Genomic DNA, 25,744 nt, shown 5'->3' on the forward strand with positions numbered 1-25,744 from the left:
TTCACAGTAAGACCACATGTCCTGATGTTTATAAAAATCTCTATGAAACTTAAAGTTACATTCTTTTACAAAAAAGGACACCATCTTAAGAAGAGTAAAAAACAGTAAAAAAAAAAAGAGCAGGAGAAAATGTAAATATACGACAGAATTGACATGACATAATAATAATAATAATAATAATAATAATAATAATAATAATAATAAACAAATCTGTTATATTATTTTAAATATTAGGTGATAACTGATTATTTTTGTCGTATGTATATTATTCAGACATTGCATGCATAATTTTTTCTAACAACAGTAACTGTAACGTGGAGTAACATGTTTAGGTTGTTAAATCACCTTATAATAATAATTTACTTTTAGAGTGGGCTTGGGTTCATATTGGCAAATGTGTCCCCCCCAATATCAAGTCCGCTCCTACGCCCTTGCACTGTAGACCTTGTAAATTCCCACAATTTGTGTGTTTAAGCGTAGATGAAATTGTAGATGATACGATCTATCTCAGATCACTACTGTATGTTTTTTTCAGCATTATTTAATAATGAAAGAGCTAGGAACCCAGATGGTAAAAAGAAACAATGTTTTAATAGCTCAACTCCTTATGATTATATTAATATTTAAACAAAAATAGCCCCTCTTTCTGAAAACACATCAGTGCATGAAATGGTTGACAGATTTAATTTAAAATGAGATAAACTCTAGATGTAGTTGTTTTCGAAAAGGAAAAAAAGGGCACATCTGCACTTAAAAATACCATGGAAAACTGAGCATCTGCAAAAACTAAAAGGAACTGCTGTAAGGCTGAAAGAGCTTGGTGGAAAACTAAATGAACTGTACATGAAATTCTTAAAAGTTGCATTGACACATATAAGACAAAAAGAAGACAAAAGTGCGAAAGGAAAGGCAATTACATTTTTCAAAATTAATAAATGAAAATATCTCTACATCAAAATGTGAATCTCTTGCAATATTTTTTAATGATAAAATCACTAACATTCGATCAAGCCTGATGATGTACTCCAGACCTGTAGTTCAGGATTCTTTACAACCACAATCTGTAGTGTGTGAGTTTAGAAAAATATCCGAGACAGAGCTCCACAAGCTGATTTTCACAGTTTAGTTCTTCAACCTGCATTTTAGATCAAACTCCTGCCTCATTTTTTAAAAACAGATTTAGAATTATAAACTGTTCTTTAGAAACAGGCATTTTTCAATATGCTCTTAAGGTTGCTGTGGTCGTTTGAATCCTGTTCATGTAGCTTGCCATTAGCTGTCAGAGCCCTGAGAGAGAGCACAATTGGCCTTGCTCTCTCTGGGTGGGTAGATGGCGTTCTTTCCCCTAATCACTCCTAAGGGGGATGTTGATCAGCACATGGCGTCTGTGAGCTGATGTATCAGAACTGAGTCGCTGCGCTTTCCTCCGAGTGCGCTGTGATGCTACTCAGCAATGCTACATCAGCAGCAGTTTGAAAAGAGGCGGTGGCTGACTTCACATGTGTCAGAGGAGGCATGTGCTAGTCTTCACCCTCCAGGTGTTGGGGCATCACTAGTTATAGGGGGAGTCCTAATGAGTGGGTTGGGTAATTGGCCTTGTACATTAAGAAAAAATAGGATAAAAAATTAGAAATAAAATTATATATAAAAAAAAAGATTGCTGTTTTCAGGCCTTTATTGAATAATAATTGGACTCCTGCCCTTCCATCAATCAGGATTTGATGTGGTTGCTTGTCGAATTGTGAAATCTAGACTAAAATACATTTTAACGATTGTAATCACATTTTAAACCACCTTCGAATGTTGGTTTGTATTTTGTGCATTTCTTTTATCTAGACCTTAAAAAAATCCATCTAAATACAAATTAGACATGCCAAATATCATACGTATTTGGGCTGGCAGTCTAAACCATTGTGTCAGGACTTTCTAGCCACACTGTAGCTGGAAAAAAGTGGGATTACTTAATAACAAATCCACTGTTGACGGCAAGCTTTGTTGGTGGATAAACCTTCCTGTCTGTTTCTGCACTTCTGATTATATCAAAACACTGTAATGATTACTGAAATAAACCAGAATGACAGCATGCACTTAAACAGAGAAGCATGCAGGGTCAGCATGCCTCCATGAAGCTCATTGAAAACAAGCTAAACACTTAAGATAAGAAGAGAGATAAGGCTGCAGAAACTTTCAACAATGTTGATCTTGATTTTTTCTCCCACACAGTCTGTCTTAACAAAGTACTGACACAGATTGTGTGGGTGATGAGGGACTGTTTGCATTGAAAGAACTTTCTAGGTAAAAAATACCACAGACTGATGTGAAAGAATGAGGCTATAAATAACTCACAACCCCAGTTTTACACTGTTCGTTATCTGTGCGGAGGAGAACAATAGTGTATATTGTGGGTGAAGAGAAGATTATATATCACTGCCGTAGAATCTTGTCATCTCCTCTGACCCATGGAAGTGTTGCTGATCAGATCATAAACAGCCATTTTTTAGTTAAGTGATCTTCTCATGTGCATGTATTAAGCTAGGTTTACTATGCAGGAAGTCTGATTTGCTTCTCTTTTTTTGTTGAGGTGACTGTGATCAGATCAGATTTGTGTGTCCAGACATCACAATCATATATGCATGGATTGATTTTGGTTTCTGGTTGTCCAGACTATCTCACCAAGCAGATATCATGTCTCTGCAAACCGTCACTGATTGTGGAAACTTCACACCAGACTTCGAGCTGCTTGGACTGTGTGTCTCTCCACTCTTCCTCCAGACTCTGCTCCCTTGATTTACGAATAAAATGGAAAATTTGCTGATGATCAGTGCTGGTTTGGACCAGGGCTGGACTGGGACAAAAATTGGCATTTTTGGTTTAGACCGGCCCCTCATAATTAGCGGAGCACTTATGTATGTGGGGTTACAAAGAAACATAATGTATCAACCTGTTAAATATAATAAGTTTAGTCTTTTGTTTTGTCTATTTGTCACCATTTTTGTCTGCTCTAAAAAAATTTTTCTAAATTTATCTGATATAATAGCTCAATTCTAATTCTTTAGGTTAAAGGTGCTTCCTCCTTTAAACAGCTATAACGTGTATTTGTATCAGGCTACAAACAGGGCTGCTTTATGAATTCACCTACGAAGGACGTGGAGGCTACAGCAGCGAACATGTCTATGATTTTTGCACATTTTGTAGCAGCTACAGTGAATTTCTTCGCGCGTAACTTCTCTGCACAACTATTTTTGCCGCTTCTGTTTCTCCATGCTGCCTCTCCTTTAACATACGCGCTCAACACTGAAGGTAGTGGTAGTTTAGTGGACCACACGGAGAGAGGGTGGGGCTGCTTTCGTCCTATATTCTGATTCTGGTTCAGTCCACTGTCTATTTTGAAGATGCACCAATGGGCCGCCCCCTCTAAATTGTGGGCTGGTCTCTTAGAAAAAGAAAAAAAAAATCAAACAGCATCGCCCCTGAGGACTGTCGGCCCCCCGGGCAAACGCCCGGTACGCCAGATTACCAGTCCAGCCCTGGTTTGGAGAGACATGTCATCTGCTGGTGTTGATCCACTGTGTTTTATCAAGTCTAAATTCAGTGCAGTGTTTTCCCACAAAATCTTACAGCACTTCACACTTCCCTATGCTGACAACTTTTATGGAGATGCAGATTTCATCATCAACATTAACATTAAAAAAAGCTTAAAATAGATCACTCTGTGTGTAATGCATCTATATAGTATGAGTTTCACATTTTGAACTAAATTACTGAAATGAAGTAACTTTTTTAATGATATTCATATATTTTTTTACATGCACATGTAGCCTTAGTTTATAATGTTAAATATTTCTGATTGGATCATAAATGGCCATAGCTCCCTTAAATGTTGCTAATCAGATCATAAACAGCCACGACAATAGAATAGTTAATAATAGATAGTTTTTGTAGGAACCTTCCATATTGATGTTTTATTGGTAAATGTGTCTGATTGCATCAGACAAACAGCCATAGCAACCTTTATTTTTAGGTTTCGAACCTTCTTGCGTTTGCAAATTATTATTAAATTCTGATTGCTGATTGGCTCAAAAACAGCAACAGTAATCTTAATTATTTAGGTGGGGCTGGACGATATGGGCAAAATTTCTATCACAATATATAATTCTTAATTTCAGTAGATAAAATATACTATACTTTCTATATTGATATCAACAGTATTGCCACCACCCTTGGTATACGTAATCATCTGCTAATAGGGCTGGGTGACATGATAATAAATATTATATCACAATATTTAAAGATATTTCACAGTATTTATGCATCAGCAATGGCAATTCTGCTGTTCAAATACTTTTTATGTATAGAACAGTTACTTTTATTTAATTTATTGCTGCACTTCATCCAACTAAACAGGACTAATTACAGAAATGTACAGTTGGGTCAGCATAATTTTTTTAAGCACTGATGATATAATTGATATTCTGATTAAAGGGTATTTTGTCTATATGATACGGAAATGTACCACAATGTGATAAAATATCGATATATTGCATCATAAACAACCACAGCAGGCTTCATTTTTAGGTGTCCAATCATCTTGTGTTCATGTATAATTATTAAACGTTGCTGATCAGATCATAAAAACTTCAGCAATCTTAATTGTTAGGTGTGGGACTTCTCATGTTCTCATATTAGTTTATTTAATGGTAAATGTTGTCAATCAGATCACAAACTACTTCAGTGATCTTAATTGTTAGGAGTAGAACTATCTAGTGTTTGTGTATTATTGTTAATTGTTGCTTATCGGATCATAAACAACTGCCGTAGCCTTATTTGTTAGGTGTAGAATCTTCTTGTGTGTGTGTATTATTGTTGAATGTTGTTTCGTGTTTCTGTTTTTTAGTTAAATGATTCTGAACGCACCATAAGCGGCCACAACAATCTCAAGTGTTAGATGTTGTCTCATCTTGTGCTCTCGTTTCAGTTCATTTAATTGATGTTAATTGTTGTTCATCAGATCATAAACAGCTGTTTGTGTAATGTTGTTAATTGTTGCTGATCAGATCATAAATAAATATTGCTAATAGGGTTTTAAATGGCCACAGCAACCTTAGCTGTTAAATGTCTGATCTTCTTACGTTCTTAGTTCACTTTATGTTAAACGTTGCTGATCAAATCTTAAACTTCCAAAGCTAGGTCCAGGATTTTGTAATCTTCCTGCATTATTCATATTACTTACAAACTCTTGAATGAAGAATAAAACACTATAGAGTGTAGTTCCTGTCATAGATGCGCCCTTGTTTAAATAGCTGAGAATGAGAGGCCATTTGTACCAATTCCTACCCTGTAACTGACTACATTCTTTAGCAATGCTTTTAAAAGCTAGTAATAATTGCCAGCTGTCTGCAAAGGGGAAACTGTAAAAGATTCAGTTCCAAACATTCTGGACCTAAGAAGATAACCAGCTACATGTCATGCAAAATACTCAGAACATTTGAATGTTAGATTTACACATATAGATTTCCTGTTCATGTACCTCACATGCTATCTACCAAACGTCTCCTATGCAGCAAAACTTGACAAAAAAGCATAACATGTTTGAATCCATTTCCTGTTTTGCCTATTCATTACTCATAGAACAGCTATAATATTTACCGGATTTTCTTGGCACTTAAAATCCTTTAATTTTCCCAAAAATCGACAGTGTGCCTTATTATCCGGTGGAATGTATGTATGAATTCTACCAGTCAGGTTGTAAGGAGCAGTAAATCCACTCTGCTGAAGTTATAGCTATAGTTTAGTTTCATAGTTTAGCTCTCCAGCACAAAGACTGGAGCAGTATTAGCATTAGTCAATAACAGCGCTAAGTGCTAGCTCTTTTTCCGTTCAGAGGCGAGTATATCCACCTGTAGTCTGCTGCTAATCCTGGTAAGCACTGCTGGAGCAGCATTAGCATTTCCTGCTAACCGTTCTCAGCGCTAGCTCTTTCTCTGTTCAGAGGTGAGTATATTTAACTGTAGCCTATTCCGTTTACTGTGTTAAAACTAGCTACGAGGGACAAACCACTAGCAAATAACACCCTGGCTTACCAGAACACTCAGGGTTCCTCTGTGTAGCGCTGTCTGGCAAGCCTTAGTTGAAATCTGGAATTCTAAACTTACTGTAAATACATAAAGTAGTTTACCCACCCAAATAAACAATTTCAGGAGAAAAATAAGAGTAGATTAACATCTAGCACTCATTTGACTTCCAGTGCGTCTTTTGTATAAAAATAAGACTAGAAAATAGGCGTTCATTGATGATGCGCCTTATAATCCAGCGCGTAATCTGTAATCCTTCTGTTTCTCTGAATACATTTTAATGCTGGTGTATTAGTTATCAAGACAACAGATGAGCTTCTTTCTCTGCCTCTACATCTACAAAGTGGAGCAGCTACAGGTAAGATTGTGTAAGAGTGGACGGTAAGTGATCACAGTGTTTAAAAACTCCAGCAGCACTGCTGTGTCTGATCCACTTGTATCAAAGTAACACACACTTACACACTTATCAGCACCACCATGCCAGCTTCACTGCAAAGCTGAGAATGACCCACTACCACCACCACCTCCACCTCCACCATCTCCAATTAACCACAAAACTGTTCATTCAAATAATTTTATTTTCTGGACAAACAGCATCACTTGGACAAGACAGATACGACAGAATATACAACCAAAACAAAACTACATTTACAAACAAATATATACAATTACAAGGCTTCATTTGAACTCACTACTTAAAACTATTTCCTGGCCATCCTGCAACCCTTTAAATGAAAATGTTGCACAAAATTCTCACTACGAATTACATAAAAGGTAAATTTACATGATCATAGTCTTGACCTTTGCATAGAAGAAACTATACAGAAAAAGAGTGGACAAGTGTCCAGCACTGGCACGTTTTTTATTAAATCATTGCTTTTGACTCAAGAGACCATCCATATACATACAGTCCTGCTCATCATTATTGGCACCCATGAAGTTTAAGTACATATTGTGGAAATTCCCCCTGAAAAAAAGTAGTCGACTGAAACAGTTTTTTGTATAGAGCACTCGTATTTAAAACTAAAGAGAAAATTATGAACAACAATTTAAAGCAACAAACAATGTGAGGGAAAAACAGGAAAAACCTTAAGCTTGCTGTGACACTGGTATTGGCACCCTTTACACTAAATTAGTATGAAAACACATTTTCACTCACCTGTGGCAAATCACAAAGGATAATCACCTGTGACAAATTATCAGTGCCCATGTGACATGAATTAGCCAATGAATGATGACTTCAGAGTTTTAAAAAGCCAAACCTTGGACCATGTTCTTTTGTTACAATGGTGAATGCAAAGGAGCTGTGTGAGGACATCAGAAGTGCTATTATTAGCAAACACAAGACTTCCAAAGGGTATAAGGCCATCTCCAAAGACCTTGGTGTCCCTGTTTCAACAGTGTGCAATGTTATTAAGAAGTTTGCCAAGCATGGAACTGTCAAGAACCTTCCTGGACGTGGAGGAAAGAGGAAAATTGACGAGAGAAGTCTTCGAAGGTTGGTGCGAATGGTGGAAAAAGAACCAAGGCATACATCGAAAGAACTGAAGGTCAACCTGGAACAGTCTGGGGTCATGGTTTCAACAAGTACCATACGCCGCACACTAAACCAAGCAGAGCTTTACAGGCGAAGGCCAAGGAAGAAACCATTGCTGAAGAAAAGACATAAAAAGGGACAACTGATCTTTGCCAAAGAGTACCTTGACAAACCACAATCCTTCTGGGAAAATGTTCTGTGGACAGATGAAACAAAAATAGAGCTTTTTGGCAATGCAAAGCAACAGTTTGTTTACAGGCGGCGCAATGAAGCTTATAAGGAGAAGAACACCCTACCAACAGTTAAGCATGGTGGAGGATCCATAATGCTGTGGGGTTGCTTTGCTGCGTCTGGTACTGGAGCACTTGACCGTATCACAGGAATCATGAAATCTGAGAATTATCAAGAGATTTTAGAGCAAAATGTCCTACCCAGTGTAAGAAAACTTGGTTTGAGTCGAAGGTCATGGGTATTCCAGCAAGACAATGACCCAAAGCACATGTCCAAAAGCACACAGGAATGGTTTAAAAGGAAAAAATGGACTGTTTTAAAATGGGCAGCAATGAGTCCTGACCTCAATCCCATCGAAAATCTTTGGGGTGAGTTGAAATCTGCCATTGGGAAAAAGAACCCTGCAAACATTCAAGAGCTTGAACAAACTGCAAGGGAAGAGTGGGGAAAAAATACCAGCTGAGATGTGCAAGAAGCTTATAGATGGCTACAAGAAACGTTTGAAGGCTGTAATCACAGCCAAAGGGTGTGCAACTCAGTATTAACAAGGGGTGTCTTTATTGCTGCACATGCTGTTTATTCTGTTTTGTCTTTAAAATTGCAACATGCAAATTGAAAAACAATGTTTTATTTGTTGTATTACTTTGAACCTCCAATTAAAAAACCCTGAATATATAACTTTGGTACATTTATATTTATTTCTGTAGATATTGTCAGGTTATGCAAATTAGGAAGGGGTGCCAATAATGGTGAGCAGGACTGTAGCACATCATGAATTCTCCAACTAGTTGGCATTTGTATCCTCTTCTTTTATCAGCAGGAGATTGAACAGACACACGTATCCTCAATTTGAAGAAAAAAAAAAGCAGCAATATTTTCTCTTGCAACTAATAAAATAAAAACAGTAAAAGTGAACCAGTTTAGAGTGGCACTAAAAGCACTGCTGTATGTACAAGCATACATAATTACTGTAAATGTCTTCAAACGTCCATCTTAAAACCTGACAATAGTTACACAAGTCTAATACTCATCCTATTCTCACTTTTCTAAAGTTACTTCATTAGATCGTCAGAAAGCTGCAGCGAGGGCTGTTTAAAGGGTCCGGATCACGCTCTCACACTGTGAGTTAGCAGAGGAGTATTTGACGTGACGGGCGACAGTGAGCCCAGGAAGCTTGGTGAGTAAGGCACAGGGGAGCTTGGAGAGTATGCTGTGGAGATAAAGAGCAAAGAAGTGCACATTTATGTAACATCAAACATTACAGACAGTATAAAAATGTGCCCAAGCTCAAGCAATGCATTGGGCCCCATCTTACACCTTGTGCAAGGCACGTTGCAATGCTCATTGCTATTTTACACCCTGTCTACAATCTATTTTCACACCTTCCAACTGAGGTGTGTTCAGGAAAATTTTGGCATGTTGTTATTTTGGTGGCGGAAAACACAGGTGCACCACTGACTGATTAAAATCTTGACAACAGTCGGCGTCAGACATTCATTTCTATCTTGGCCTGCTTGTTACACACACAGACACGCAGCAGTGCACAAACCCAACTTTTAAATCAACAATAAACAGAATAGAAAAATAACATTGCTGTTGCAATTAAAATACCAATACGTCAATGTTAGAGCGCACCTGCTTCTTAAAGGGAATGGCAAGTGACACACTGATTGGTTTATTTCATGTTACACCCAAAACACACCCATGGTTAATTGAGAGAATAAATGCATGCCTTTTGCGCATTTTGAACTGCACAAGGCTTATTTTTTGCGTCCTTATGATACCAAGCACATGCCGAAACGACCTAAATCAAGCTTCATGGTGCACAGTTGATGGCTCACTTATAGATCAGTACAATAGGGCCCTTAAAGTGAATATGAACAGTGATTATGAACAGTTTCTTTATTTCTGGTTATCTCTGAAAAACAGCTTATGAAGTATCAGGGGCAAATAACAGCAAAATGTTTAATAATAAAAAATATTTTTACCTAGGAGTGAGCGATATGGCCCTAAAATAATATCACAATAATTCGGGGTATTTGTGCGGCAGCAAAAATCTTATATAAAATATTGTATTGATTTTAATAATATACTACAGCAACAAAATAAATGTTAGTCTTGTATAGTATGAACGTTTTTAACATTCAACAATACAATACAATAATAAATAATACAATAACAATCTCTTTTTATAAACTAAAAAATAATATAAACTAAACTATTTTGTATTAAATAGTAATGAATGATGTACTGTAAGTGCACAAACAAATGTACAAAAAATACACAGTTGTGACACATTTATTTGTGTAACTGTTTCTGATTAGGGGTGGGCGATATGGCTCTAAAATAATATCACGATATTTCAGGGTAGTTTTGCGATAACGATATACTTGGCGATATAGGAAAACTAAAATAATTAATTAATTTCAGGAATATAGTATAAGAGTATAACAGCATAATCATAATGTGGCAAAATAAATAATATAGCATAAAATATAGTGCAGCAAAAAATATTGCAGAATATTTAGTGCAGGCATATAAACTGCAAACTAAAACAATTATACAATAAATACACCTAAAGCTTCACAGTAAATAATAGACTACTTTTAAGACAGAACATCTCTTTTATCACAATATAGATTTTTAATATCACGATATTTCTGTGTCACGATATATTGTATACGATATAATATTGCCCACCCCTATTTCTATTCCTATTTGTTGATCTGTGATCTGGCCCTGCATTGTGATTTCTTATATATTTTTTGTTTGTTTTTTTCCCTATAATGGATTTTGTTGGTGGCATGGCACTGTTAGAATGGTATGGGAAGAGTGGGATTGGGGGGTAAATTTCTTTAATGTAACTTTGATAAAATTGTTTTTAGCATTTTTAGTGTAAATCTAAAAAACAGCATTGACGCACTTTAACAAAAAAAAAAAATCTATAACAATATGCTTTGACATTTAACAGGTTTCAACCCAATCAGATTTAGAACTCAAAATCGATACCCAAACGATGCCTTTTTCTAAATTCTAACCAAAAATGACAAAAGTCGATAATTATTCTCACACAACGGATTTACTTAACAGCCAACACGAGTAATCTCATTCTCATAATGTCACTATGAGAGACTACCATACTTCTGGATCTTGGAGCATTACTATTTGTGGCACTTTATTAAGAACAAAAATATCAGCCTTACTTTAACTGCTTAAACTGCTTGGTTTAGCTTTTTAAGAATTCTTTTTAAGAAATATATATAAAATAAATTATATTTATATGAGTGGTTTCAATAACTATTGTGAGGGTACAGTATTAGAGACAGACAGTTATTATTATTATTATTATTATTATTATTAAATATTATTACTTTTTTTTTACCTTACATCTACATCATATATAAATAAACTATTTATGTAACCGTATGTTTAAAAACATGCAAATGGTTGCTCAAATTAGAAGACTGAATTGTTTATCACACTGTTGAATTTAAAGTCACTTTATATAGAAACGTTTGTACACTCTATATTTAGGTAGAATTTTCATTAGACATGCATCTGCAGAGCATAATGAAAATACAAAGCAATCCGAGCAGCAGAAGTTCTTTTGGATGGGTTTTTTTTGTTCATTTTGTTTTTTAAACAAGGAAGTGTGAGTCATTTAAATTCAGAATTCTGCAACCGATTAGACAACAGGCTATTGTACAAAACAATGGCAGGTTATGTAACTCTCCCCACGAGGCAGGGAAGTTGCCTTTCTCCTCTCTGTCTCAACCAAAGTAACGACTGGGTCAGTATACTCTCAACAGTCAGCTGAGAGAGACACTCAACAACTTCTAATATTATTAGGAAAATAATGTCCCGTATCCCTTCAGCTGGTGTTGAATGGTGCAGATATTAGACTGGACTTCAGTACAAACAAGAATAACCAAAGAATTTTAGTAGAAAAAAGAATCTGCCTAATTAACCAGTAATTGTTATGAAGCTTTGTTATAAAGGTTTGATTTGACTGGTTCACAGAAGTAAACAATCTGGGTTAGCAGCTCCACTTACATTGGTTGCTGTTGTTCCGCAGCTTTCTGGCTTCTATGTCATCTGATCTCTCTACCGAAATTTTCAGACCTGGGGAAAAACACAAATAAACAAAAGATTATCAAGATAGAGCACAATTCAGTTAACGTCAAGTTTCATACTGCATGTTTAATGTCGATGTTTGGACACACAGTTGAACTTTAGGCACAAAGAAACCTTAACAAGCAGAACTTGGCAGCCTGTGACTTGGCAACCACTCACACACAGGTCTATGCAGCTGTAATGGTCAATCAGCTCTAGGTAACAATCCTATTTACTTTGAATGCTACAGGTGCAAAATATTTTTAAAATATTTTGAAAATAATTTTGAAAAGTTTTAAGCTAATGGATAAAAATGTAAATTGAAAAAAGTCAAATATTCAAAGAGTCAAAAAGAAAAATGAACCGGTTCTGTGTTGTGTTCAACCAGTGCAACTTAAATCATGTATTGTTTTTCTATACTGTGATCTGATTTATATTCTCAGTCTTCTTCCGTTTATATACTTATACTTATTGATTTACATCCAGATTTTTTGCTGTGTCTTATCCCACAGTTTTCGAGATACTATTTTAACTACAGATGTTATATCAATATTGATTGGTATCCATAATAGCTTGAAATCAGCAGAAATGTTAAGAAATCCGCAGAAAAAATAGCCTAAACTAGCAAATATTTTTTCTGTATGATTCCATAGTATTGGAGTTAAGCAGTTGATTAAATATTAGATTATTAGATCAGAGTCATCATATGCTTAAGATTTTAATATTAATGAAAAAGTAAAGAAAAAGTACCATCTGGAGTTTATCTTACCAGTAAACTCCCTAGACTTTACATATGAACTACAGTAAATGCAGTACATATCTATTTTAGGAATAACAGTGTGAAACAATCTTAGAATGAAACAATAGTAAACCCATCAATTAGCATTCTTAGCAGGGCAGAGCAATAAAAATTAATGAATAAATTAATTAATTCATTAAAATAACTGTTCAATTACATGAGTGATTCTCAATTACATGACTAAAAAAGGCGGATTTAATTATTAGTTTTTAATTGGTAAATTTATCAAACTGCACAATTACAGTTTAATTTAGCTATTTTTTTTATAATATCAAGCAGCTTCCTTTAATCATCCAAGCAGCTTTTTATATTGAACAAGGTGCAAAGAACCTCCTTATATTTAATTTTAGGAAAAATGTAAAATAAGAAAATCACTGCCATAAAAAAGGGTCCCTCTCTTCTCTGACAGTAGCACCAGCCTATCTACTGAGGTGCATTCTGGCAGGTTATATATATAAAGATATACTCTCAAATATGCCGTCTTAAAAACTTTATTAAACTAATCTGAAATAACTAAATGAATTTGAATAAATTGCCCAGCACTAATTTTAAGGTTTCTTATCAACATTAACAACAGCAGCAAGCTAACAAAATATTTTCGGCATGCCTGCAGGTATAAACTGTATACACACCTGCAAAGAGCAATAAATATGTCTGTGTCTGTACTTAGTGAACTTGGTGTTACCATGACCACAGAAAGCAAGTTTTGTTTTGTCGACATCAAATTATGATCATAAACAGCACTGGAATTTATGTTACTTGTGTGATGCATTATTTTATAGTTACTTATTAACCTATGAACTTGTTATCCTAACCATGCTAGCTTGCTTGGATCTGCCTAACCTTTAATAGTAGTGTGATATATTTATAGGCACTAAAAAGTTTAGACCTTGAAGGTATCCTACTGTCCTGCAACAGCATTGGTAAAAATATTGAAATGCTGATGGCGGTAATGTCTCTCTTTGTATGCATTTGGATTTACCTGCTGCATTTGATAGAAAACACCACAAATTATTTCTAAGTTGGCTTGAAAACTGTGCTCTGTTGGTTCTCCACATATTTAACCAAAAGTAATCTTTTTATATGTTTAAACATATCGCAAATAGCATAAATGTTCTCTGTGGTGTACCACAAGGCTCCATACTTGGTCCTCTTTTATTTTCTCTTTAAGTATGCTGCCACTGGTTATAATTAGTACAGAGCATGGTGGTATCGAGTTTCATGGTTATACAGATGACACACCTCTGCATATCTGTAGCACCAGACAATGTCACTACAGTTGACAAGCCTGTAATATGTTTATTTAGCATTGTAAGCTCAACGAGTAGCAATTTTTTAAAGCTTAATTAAGACAAGACAAAAATAACTATAATCAGTACTGAAGCAGGAAAGAACAGGTGTATAAAAGGCTTGGAAACCAGTCTCTATAATAAAAAAAAGTTAGATATATTAATTGATCGTTTTATAAAGATTTCTTTTTCCTCATTGCATGACTATTTGGTAATACTTGACGATGGGTCCTGCTATTTAATAGAAAGTTATTTCAATTAAGTGCAATCTTAGTGTTTGATCTGTGTATCAGTGTATTTTTTACAGTATTATAATATCTCAGGGTACTTTTGATATTTTTTAAATCAAAATACTGTAATGTGCTACGTTACTGAGTTTATCTGAGAGCTTTATTGAAGTAAAAATTAATTATAGCTGCTTATTTTAATCTCACTAAAGAGGAAACCTGTCATCAGCTGTGTGTGTTTGCGAGCGAGGGTGTGCGTGTGAGACAGAGAGAGAGGGAGAGAGCGTGAGAGTGAGTGAGAGGCTGACAGTCTTCAGCACAGAGATGTTGTGCTGACAGTTTGGAGGCAAATGAAGTGGAGGAAAGTAAAAGATGGCTTCATAGGTTGCTTGCTGGATTAACCTCCTTGTTAACATAAAACAGCGTTGATGAACAGCGCAAGCAGTTGCGAAAACGCTCACAAAGACAAACTTGATGGAAATGTGGGATCAAACCCATGCATACTTTAGAACACTGAATTGTACAAGCATACTAGGAAGTTAAAATGTGTACCTATTACGCAAAATGCGCACGCGTTGGCAGGTCTGAAATCATTTTTTGGCATTTGTGAATCAATTCAGAGTAGTCCATGTCTGAATCGAGACGCATCTAAGAATCGGAAAATTACAAAAAATGAATCCCTAAATCTGTTTTTTGTTCATTAAGCAATCTTACCATAAGCTAAACCATAAGCTTACTTGAGTACTGTAAATGTATTGCTTATCTTACGTTTCACAAGTACAAACAACAAACTATTTAAAACTTGTGCAAAATGCACAACTTCACCAAATTATCACATTTTGATATCACACATTCCATGTATAGGAATAAATAAAGAGAGGGGAGAGAGCTTTCTGTTTTTAATGTATCAAAACTGTATGTTTAAAACACATTACCAATACACAACTGTCAGGCTCCTTCTGTAAATGTTTAAAAAAATGATTTAAAATTGTCTATATTTCTTTAGCATTTAAATAATTTTTATTCTTCCCAATATTACTTTTTACTTTGTTGTTGTTGTTGTTTTTTTATTGTATCATTCATACTTTTATTTCATGCATTTTTTGTTTTTATATTATTTTTATTTCTTTGTACGTTGTATTGTAAAGCACGTTGAATTGTTAATTTTAAAAAGGTGATATAAAATTAAAGCTATATAATAATAACAACAATGATAATACTTGTGATTGTTGTTGTCATCACCATACTTACATTATCAACTTCTTGTACTTCATAACTTTTTAAAAGAAGCATCTGATTTCTAATGCTAATATTTTATTATATCTGTGGCTTTGAATTGTGTAATAAATTAGGCCTTATTATTATAATTATTATTATTCATTATTATCATTATTATAAGTCATGTGAGTCATTTAATGTGAGTCATTTAATTTGCATGCACAGAAGTCATGGCGTTCTCATCCTACTGCCCTAGATACGCAAAAATAATTCTGGAAAAGGCCTTGTGAAAAGAAGATATTCAGGTTTGGCATCATGATGTGTTTAACGACAACAAAGGGAGGTAAAAAAAGGTCGGTGTCACTCACTGCCGTCACTGACTGAGTTGAAGCTGCTCTTCTTGTTGCTCTTCCTGCTGCTCCTCCAGGTATCATTGCCACTGTCTCTTTGTGGCTCCTGAGGTCTGAAGGGGAGCTTCTTCTTGCTCTTGCGTGTGCTGATGCGAATGATCTCTCGGACGAGTCGACACTCTGCCTCCTGCTCCTTAATGTTGTGCTCCTGGACAATGTCGGAGATGAGCTGGCTGATCTCCTGCGAGCGCTTCAGAAACATGGAGTCTGAGGTACACTTTGCCAGCTCGTTGATTTCAAACTCTGAGAAGACCTCCAGGAGCTTCCGGGTGATCAGCGAGTCCACGTCCTCGTCCAGGCCTTCGTCCAGTAGAGTGCTGAAATCCATGCTGCCGCTGGGATAAGTCGGACTGTCCAGATCAGACTTAGAGGGGCTGAATGAGACCTGCTCCTGCCCCTCCTCAATAACTGAGGTGTCCACTTTAATCCCACCGATACGAAGGTCTGAATAGAAACCATTCTTGTCCGGCGTGGCGGTCACAGGTTCCGCAATGTCCCCTGAATTCTCCGCAGGCAGCAGACATGGCATTTGCCTGCACACCCTGTACAGTCCACATGTCAGCACACTACACATGAACGTCCTGCAGCTGCTCATGGAGGCACAGGGAGAACAGGTGGAGGCACCTGATGCAGGTTCTGCTTTTTCAGACAGAAAAACAGCTGCCTCTGGCATGGTGGCATTGCCATTAGCGTCCTTGTGGTAGGTCTTTTTAAACGCTACAGGGAGGTGGATCTCTGGGTCGACCGGGTCCACACAGCGCTCCTGGTACGGCCTGCTGTTGATGCTGCTGCTCCGCATGGAGAGATTCTCCCACCTCTCTGAGCCTCTGCCAGTGCCCGACATGGTGCAGGAGTGTCAGGGTCTGCAAAAGACAAAACAGGACACATTGTAAAGGGAAGGCAAGACTTCTGGGAATGATAAACCGGTTCTATCATGCTTAAGCAGCCATGAAGGTCAAGCAGTAACTGCTTCAGTCTCTGACCTACAAACTGTAATTGAATAGGCCACTGCTTCCACAACATGCCCCATAACAAATCTAAACTTAACAATATGAGTTTTTTGGGGGGAAATGCCATGATAAAAACAACGACAAATACAAAAGAATTTTTATGTATATAGCGCCTTTTCTACACAAACTGTGTAGTTAGCAATGTTAGAACAGAAAACAAGCATACAAACAGATTTTTTACGTGTTTGCTTATGGATTTTCTATATATTTAAAGCACATGGACATATAGAAATGTATGTAGGATTTTGGAGGAACTTTATACAAACTTTTAGTTATTTCCTGTTAAAAGTGAGTGTGATATCTGACATGCTCTACAATAAGATCTGCACAATATTGGAAAAAATGTACATTGCAAATGTTTATTTTTCGGCGATATATATCCCAATATTAAACAAAGCAGAGCCCATGACGTTACCAGCCCATGCTCCCACCCACGCGCAGTCTCACATCCGGACCAATCAAGAGCTAAGTCAGCACTGAGCACCCAAAACCAGAGGAAAACAACAGTAATCGGCCCTTTAATCAGGCATTTACATGTTTTTTTAAAGGGTAAATAAGATTTTTCTGGGATTAAAAGTGTAAATTCAGCTGTAATTAGAAATATCTGAGCAAAAATGTGCTGGACTGAGGTGCACAGCTTTCAACACGTGTGTTTAAAAGCACAAGAAGCAATGTTACCTAATAGTAACCTAGGTAACTGCATGGCCTGAGCACATGTTCAGCCATGTGGATGGAGGCCAAGCATTTCCCTTGTTTACTCCTGCTAACTTATCCCAATCCCCCCCACCCCTCGTGCAGGCAGCAGGAGCCTGTCACTCACACAAACACAGAGACGATGCTGTGTATCTACTTCTTGTGTCAAGAATCAAAACATCACGACATGACACGTGCACATCGCGATGACAATATAAACAATATATCGTGCAGCTCTAATAGAATCCACTATTCATTTTTAACTGTATCAGAAAGTACTTGACAAAAATATGAGACTTGCTGGAGCAGAGACTATGCAACATGACAATGACCCAAAACACTCCAGTAAATCCACCCAGGAATGGCTTAAGTGAAAGAAATGGAAAATCAAATATAGCTATAGCTAGATCTTCAGTTACAGGTGGGATTTGTGACAAGCTGTCTTTGGGTTTTTAAAAGTCATATTAAATCCATGGCTTTCCCATTTAAACCATTATTAATAATGCAGTTTAGAAAAACACCAATAAGTGTTATATTATTGTATGTGGTTGCAACACTGATGGATAAAAGTTCAAATAATTTAGGCAAGGAGACTGTGTATTGGTAAAACAAAAACAAATTTTCAAATAAAATTTTGGTGACAGAAAAGTAACTTACAATGTCTCCAACACAAAAATAGAAATATCTATTTATCTAAAACTTTTATTGTCATTATATCTGAGTACAGGTACACAGTGTAGTGAAATTACATTCCTCTGGAACCACGATGCAACATGGAACAACAACAAAAAAGACAAACATAAAGTGCAAAAGTGTAACGATTGCAACTTAAAACTATAACACTACAATAAATATAAAAGAAGAGATTATTTAACAGACAGGACAGTGCAGTACCGATACAGTACCATGAAATGTGTATAGTGAGAAAAAGATGCAGAGATATTTAACATACTGTAGCATATAGAACATACATGATCACAGCAGCTACTGAGGTAAGGAGTTTATAGTTCTATAGAATGAAGCAGCAAATATTGCTGATAGGAATAGAGACATTTCAGTCCCTGTGCTGAGTGTGTGAGTGTGTAGCGTGATGGGTGGATTCAGTACAGTCTTTGTGTGTGTGTGTGAACAGTGAACCTACAGGTAAGTTCTATATGCAAGTGTAAATGACAGAACTGTATATCTGATAGATACTATATTGACTTCTATATAGGCATGATTTTACATCATGAAAAAACATTTGAAATGAGGCATCAAATTTTAGGCATTAAAGAAGTTCCTGAGTTTGAACCCAGACAAAACCAAAGTTAAGCCCAACTGGAAGTTTAAAAGTGTCTTATTCATTGTATTCATGCTGTGATTGTAAACTTCAGCTGAATTTTTTTCCAGTCTATACATTAACAAATGGAAGTAACAGCTAATGACAAAATCACAATATTCACTGAACTACTAGCAGAAATTGTTTTTACTGGTTGCCTTTTCTACTTTCATTTTGCACAAAGCATAGGGGTAACTGGCTGAATGTCTAAGTGGTGACTGGACAAAAACCTTATCTCAAAACTATCATAAAACAATGTCTGGGGCATCAGGAAACATTTATAACCATTTTGTATAATAACTTTGTGTAATGAAGGTTTCACTGGTTTCAACTGTGGGTAGCCATGTTTCTCAAGCATGTGTGTGTTTGTGGCCAGCCAGTCAGTCAGACAGTCAGCCATGGATATTGGGTTGTTTTTCCAGTAAAGAGTAGGTTTATGTGGAAAAATAATGTACAAAAATATATGACTGAACACCATTATTCAGCTTAAGCTGATTAAAATATCCTAAAGGCTTGCTGTAAATTCTGTTTAGTCTTTCTTTTGGGTGAGTTTGTTTAGAGAGTTAATTAAAGACCCTGTGTAAATAAATATGTTCTGTCTTGTACATCCCTGTGATTGTGCTGCTCCTTTAGCCTAAACATTTGAAATTATATAAACAATATGATTCTCAAAGTTATGACTGCTTCCTATAATAAAAAAAAAACACAACACAATACTGTACTTTTACTTTCAGTACTTAAGAAGTACGTTTTAGAATGAACTACTTGCAATACTTAAGTACAAAAACTGTTGAATAGTTTCGTACTTCCACTTAAGTGTGAAGCATAACGAACACTTCAGCTTCTACTTAAGTCACTTTTTTGATAAAGCACTTTGTTCTTTACTCAAGTCTGGGCCTTTGGTACTTTATACATGTCTGCTCTTAACTTATCATGTTTTTACATCTACAGCGAAATAGTTTAACTGCAGAAAACAAACGTGAAATTCTCCTTTAAAAGTTATCTGTGAGTGATCTGTGTTTTATCAGGAAAATCTTTCAACAGTGGCTAGGTTTCACTTTTTTTTTTATCTACCTTAAACAAAGGCACATTTGCAGTGCAGTATTCCTAATGACTGGGAACATAGTATTTGCTAGTAAAATATAGCTAACTATCTATGTAGAGCACAGGATTTATACATTACTGTGGCAGATAAGCAATGTCAAATATATTTTGTGAACTTTAGAATAAATATTAATAATATGAGTGAATAAGTATTAGGATTTAAATGAAACACATTTTTAAGAATGTAAATTTTCAATAGTCATAATCACCAATTATCCTTCTTAAATTTCCATATACACATTACTTAGACCAGTGTACAAATAGCTTGTGCCATTTTTTTATTTCAAAATCTATACTGTACATTTAGCTAACAGAGACAGTAGAGGAGCATAAAGTTAGCTAAATAACTTTAGCAAGCTAGCAAAAACTAGAAAACAACCTAAATTATGTCATACAAGGCCTACAAGACTGAAAACGACATGTTGCAGGTTTGTTTTCACATCTACAGCGAAATAGTTAAACTGTGCAGAACACAAATGTGGAATTCTCCTTTAAAAGGCATCTGTGAGTAATCTGTGCTTTATCAGTTAAATCTTTCAACAGTAGTTCAAAAGATTGAAAAGGGTTCACTAATTTTCTTTTCTCTCTTTTTTCCCTCAACCTTAAACAAAGGCAAACTTTTTTATATGTGAGTGACTATTTGCACCTGGGTATAAGTAGCATTTGCAACACAGGGAGGATGTTTTATCTCACAAATGAAAATTTTGCAGTGCAATACATCCTTATAACTAGAAATATCTTATTTGCTGGTAAAATTTAGCTAACTATCTATGTGAGATTAATACATTAGCGTTGTAGCTAAACAACGTCAATTAATTAACATCAAAAAATTATATACTAATATTAATAATATGAATGAATAAGTATTATATTTTAAAACTGTCATTATATTTAAACAAATCTAAAATTATTTAGGTGTACGTGAGTAAAAGAGTTCTATTTCTGGTTGATAATTTGTGAAAATTAAATACAATGCAATGTAAATTGCCAATATTGTCACTTTCAGGCAAAAACTTCTCAACCTTCTCTTTCATTTTTACATTATTTGAATCTGGAAGTTGTTCTTTAACTTGGAACCAAAGCTTTTTATATTGACTTCCATATAAATATTTGTATTAATAGTACACAGGTAATTTTGACCAGCGTGCAACCAGCTTGTGCCATTTTTTATTTTATTTTTTTTCCAACATCTATACTGTACAATTAGCGAACAGAGACAGTAGGGGAGCTAATAGCCTAGCGAAATAACTTCAGAAAGCTAGCAAACACTAGCAAACAATTTAAAATGTGTCCTAAAAGGCCTACAGGACGGAAAACGACATGTTTGTTAAAGGTGAGTCTTGGTGAAGTTTCGGTTACAGCTAGTTAACCTGGCCTGGCTAGTGCAACCTTTAGCCTTAAAGAAAAAGTAAACACACAGAGAAAAAACACAGAATAAAATCTATTAATTCAGGTACAGCCCCTTATTAATTCAGAGACTCGACACAAACGAATTCTGCTGTAAATCTCAGCACCTGTGGGGTACTAACAGCATTACTGGGAGTTGAATAATAATGGTAATGTTGATTATTTATATAATTTTAGTTAAACAGCGCTGAGCTGAGAGAGAGGAGTACAAAAACACACACAGAGAGAGGGTAGAGACCCGCTGACTGACAGTTTAACACAGAGACACACAGGAGTGATCAGTCAGTCAGTCAGCTAGTCTAGCTGCTGGGTTAAATGAGTGTAAAGAACAGGATCAGCTGTAGACTCGGGTTTACTCACAGCATATGGGAGAAATGTCGCAGTCCGCTCCGTTTCACACAGGTTAGAGTTACTTTCCGGAAGTCCCGTGTTTTCCTCCGGTAAGGAGTTTGACCCGGATTTTAATTTCTAGGTAAATAATATCCCGGTGTTTTTGGTTCTCTCTAATAAGTCTAGCTCCTTCTTCTGTGTTTATTATTATATTATGAATAAATCCAGGCGTTCAGACAGCTCTACAGTCAGATCCTCACCCCCCCATATCCTCTCCTCCCCGCGCGCCGCGCTCTCACGCTCTCACGCTCTCACACACACCTGAGGCCGCAGGTAGACTCCCGGCCTGCCCCCGCGACACCGGTGACGTAATGTGACGATGTATTTATTAAAATAAATATTTACATTTATTAAAAACAGGGTCATATATAAATTGTAACGTTATATATAAAAGATAAAGCGTGTCGGTGTAAAATGGCCCTGGTTACTTATCTTAAACTTTTAAAGAGTAGAAAAGACTTGAAGACCTGAAATCTTTTCTGAAGGTAATTATTGAAAATGCCGGCAGATGGCGCTAAAGTGCTTTAGAAAAATGGCTCAAAAATAAAATTTAATTTTTCTATTACATAACGAACACTTAAATTAACGAGCGCTTAAATTATAGAGGTTTTGTTTTTTCCTCACGTCCTTATTTATTAATAATGAATTAACAAATTAGCACCTGATATGTTTATTTGTTAATTCGCTTCAAAGTACTTATATGTGTAACCTTTACAATAAGGAAAAAAAAAATAAAAAAAATGACTTTTGACTACTTTTTCACATTTGATAATTTATTAAGATTAATTCTAATTCACTATTTTTTTTAATGTAAAAATATCTACATAATGTTCTTGCGCAAAAAAAAAAAAAATGTCCAAATTGTATTAAGCTTGCTCAACTTGCACATTGTTGCTCAGACTTTTGCTACAGTTATTTTATCAATACACTTTAAATAGTTGCAGGGGCTTAGCATGAAATGCCAAGAAGTACAAAGAAGAAAATTTGCACGTCTAGGTAAAAACCATTCAGGAAAAAAAAATGTTTTCTTGCAATACCCAACATTGACTACTATTGACAACACCAGCCTCTACTCAGATAGAGACTTTTTTCCGGAACTAAACAAGAAACAAAATGTTTTAATGACTAACACTGAATTGTTTAAATATCACATTTGCCAGTGTTAATTTAAAAGCATTAGTGTTTTCTGGTGTTTTAAATGCATTCAAGATAGTTGAGAAAACACAGTCGGATAAATTATGGAGAGAGATGGACTTTATTGCACAACACTTCATATAACAGGCCACACCAGATAGAATCCAGCACAGTTTACAGATTTCACTGTTCAGACAATACATCTGAAACGACTGAAGGTTATTGGAATGGCCTGGTCATTGCCTACTCTGCCAAAACGTCTTTAGTCACTGACAGGTCTTTTACCGCATGTTGCTTACAGAGGGGTTTGATCCAAAGTACTATGGTTAAAATGTTCTGTCCTGTTTGTAAAACGTTACCTCAGGGTACTTTAACCTTCTAGCAGCTTCATCTCCACTGAGAGCAGAAACAATTCTGTACAAGTCAGGTGCATGGGTCCAATGAGGGGCAGCAGCAATGTTATTGCTCAGGACCCTTACGTGGTAAACATTAGAACCTGAAGTGCTCACATTCTCACTTGGCTGAGCAGTCCAAGCACCAGGAGATCTTTGGGAAGTTTGGTCAGAAACTGGATTCACAGCATCACAATTAGGCCTACTAGCACCTCCACTGACTTGTCCTGACTCTGATCCAGACATTGAAAAACTTGGGATGCTTCCACTATTCACACTTGAAGGTAAAAAATGGTCAGGTTGAGCTGCAGTTCCAAGCATTGGAGTACCATAGTGACTTTGCATTGCATTTGTAATTTGAGGCATATCTCTAGTGACCGTATGGTCACCTGACCTAGTATTTTCGTTTTTATACCTGGGATAAAACAAGTTGGAAGCATGACTTGATTGCATGTGCTGAGAAGGCACAGTGGCCTGGTTAGTGTTGGCAGTTTGAGTCACTCCAGGGAATAACTGGTGTCCTCCACTGCCAGTCCACAAAGATGCAGGACTTTTAGATGCAGACAATGTTCTGCCTTCAGTACTAGAGCTAATCTGCACTGCCTCTGAGAAGCCATACGTTTTACCAGTGAATGAAAACCTGCTTGGAGGATAGTTTTGGGTGAACTGATCCAACCTAGATCCAGAGGAGTCATCACTCTGGGTTGAAATTTGTGTAGAGCCATCAAGTCTGGGACATCTTCGAATGGATCCTTGACCATATGTAGTTGAGAGATCAGTAACGCATCTAGGAGCTTGTGGAAGAACAAAGTGTCTCTGAGCCGCAGTTTGAAGCTTCTCCTGAGCCGAAAATGCAGATCCCATTTCTTGGTTGTTTTGTCTTGATCCAAGGACAGTGCCATCAAAAACAGAACCAGAAAAACCTTGAGACAAGCCAAAAACATTAGATCCAAAAACAAGGTTGTTGCTATTTTTGTTCTGATTTCCCCCAAGTCCAGAAGAATCCAATGCTCCATTATGCGAGTTAGAGGAAATGCTGCCTGACCAGATCGTTCCAGAAGACAAGTCACCTCTAAACCAATTAGAAAGATTAGAATTCCGCAATCTAGAACTAGCATTGTGTTTTGAAAGTGGTTTCTTAGCAGCTAAAGGCTTATCTGGTTTATTAGATTCTTCAGAATCTTTAGGATCCTGCACTAAAACAATCCCTCCAGAACTGACAATTGATGGGGTAGTGAGGCTTAGTTTGGATCTATCCCAGTACAGCTTTCCAAACTCAGAACTGGTTTTGTATTGGACTCCACTTGCACGAGATGCAGTAGCACCATTTTCAGGTAAGCTAGCACTGCCGCTAACTGCCTGGACATGATTGGAGAGTCTTGGAACTTGGTACGGAGATGAGTGTGAGTTTTGAATATAACCAGGGGCTGCATAGCTTCTTGGGGTGCCTTGATTTTGATTCTGGATGTAGGAGTTGAAGGCTTGGAAAGTACTTCTTGCTCTTCTTCCTGACATCCAACAAACAAAGAAAATGCAGTAGACAGTTAGCCATCAGATACCCTTACATGTAGCTTGTCTTTTAAGCAATACCATCAAACGCTTACCTGCATAATTACCAGAACAGCTTACATGTGGAAACACCAAAACAAGTAGTAGCCTGTAAGTAATTAAAAAATAAAGTCAAACTCAGTAAAATGCTAGCAATACTTTTCAAATAAATCCTGTTTACCGTAAAAGGTCCGCTGAAGGCATTGTGGCACCCACAAGGGAGGGCAAAGGGAGACAAAAGACTTAAAATATAAATCAGCAATACCTCATACTACCCCTTTTGCAAGATTATGCAATGCTTTCAACAAAACTCTTAAAAAAAAAACTTGAGAAAAATGTCGTGCTAGCCTTTAACCAATCAGAGACTGCTGTGTCATCAAGCTGCAGGTGATAGTGATTGTCAAGACTGACGGTAGGGCCACATGGCCAAGAAAGTTTTCCCTTTGGAAGTCTTGTTGGAGTTCATTCATTCTTACCCTCCCTGCTAAAGTAGAGTTATTATGCCTCACATACACCACAAAACTTTAAAAAGACTCTAAAAAATACTTTTAACAGACTAAAGACTGACACTCTCTCACATCTAAAGAGTAGTCAGAGACTTTTTACTCACAGACTAAGATTTTACAAAGACTCATCATTACAAAGATCATTATTTACAAGACTTGAACTAGATTTTTTCTGAAATTATTTTCCCATCATGCTTCTGGTGGAGTTTACAAACAATACATATTACATATTAAGCTACAAATAATGTTTATAATAACGCTGTGATTTATAAGAGACTTACAACTTTTGTCCCCATCAACAGTTTATGTTTCTGCCACACGGTTAGTTCTTAATATTTATTAATAGA

The 25,744-nt window shown here is 36.3% G+C and overlaps 2 protein-coding genes across 2 annotated transcripts; both read right to left on the reverse strand.

Moving 5' to 3' along the window:
• Positions 1-6,631: 6,631 nt before the first annotated feature.
• kdf1b (keratinocyte differentiation factor 1b) lies at positions 6,632-22,058 on the reverse strand. The gene is made up of 4 exons (XM_007253050.3): positions 21,788-22,058; positions 15,854-16,758; positions 11,893-11,961; positions 6,632-9,049 (listed from the first exon to the last, which is right to left on the reverse strand). The coding sequence occupies exons 2-4, from the start codon at positions 16,737-16,739 to the stop codon at positions 8,946-8,948; spliced, it is 1,059 nt and encodes a 352-aa protein (XP_007253112.1). The 5' UTR covers positions 16,740-16,758; positions 21,788-22,058; the 3' UTR covers positions 6,632-8,945.
• A 995-nt stretch (positions 22,059-23,053) lies between these two features.
• LOC103044443 (uncharacterized) lies at positions 23,054-25,234 on the reverse strand. Its single transcript, XM_007253048.4, has 3 exons — positions 25,073-25,234; positions 24,948-25,000; positions 23,054-24,851 (listed from the first exon to the last, which is right to left on the reverse strand). The coding sequence occupies exons 1-3, from the start codon at positions 25,093-25,095 to the stop codon at positions 23,278-23,280; spliced, it is 1,650 nt and encodes a 549-aa protein (XP_007253110.3). The 5' UTR covers positions 25,096-25,234; the 3' UTR covers positions 23,054-23,277.
• Positions 25,235-25,744: the final 510 nt, after the last annotated feature.

This window comes from Astyanax mexicanus, chromosome 3 (assembly GCF_023375975.1).
Source record: "Astyanax mexicanus isolate ESR-SI-001 chromosome 3, AstMex3_surface, whole genome shotgun sequence".
NCBI lineage: Eukaryota > Metazoa > Chordata > Actinopteri > Characiformes > Acestrorhamphidae > Astyanax > Astyanax mexicanus.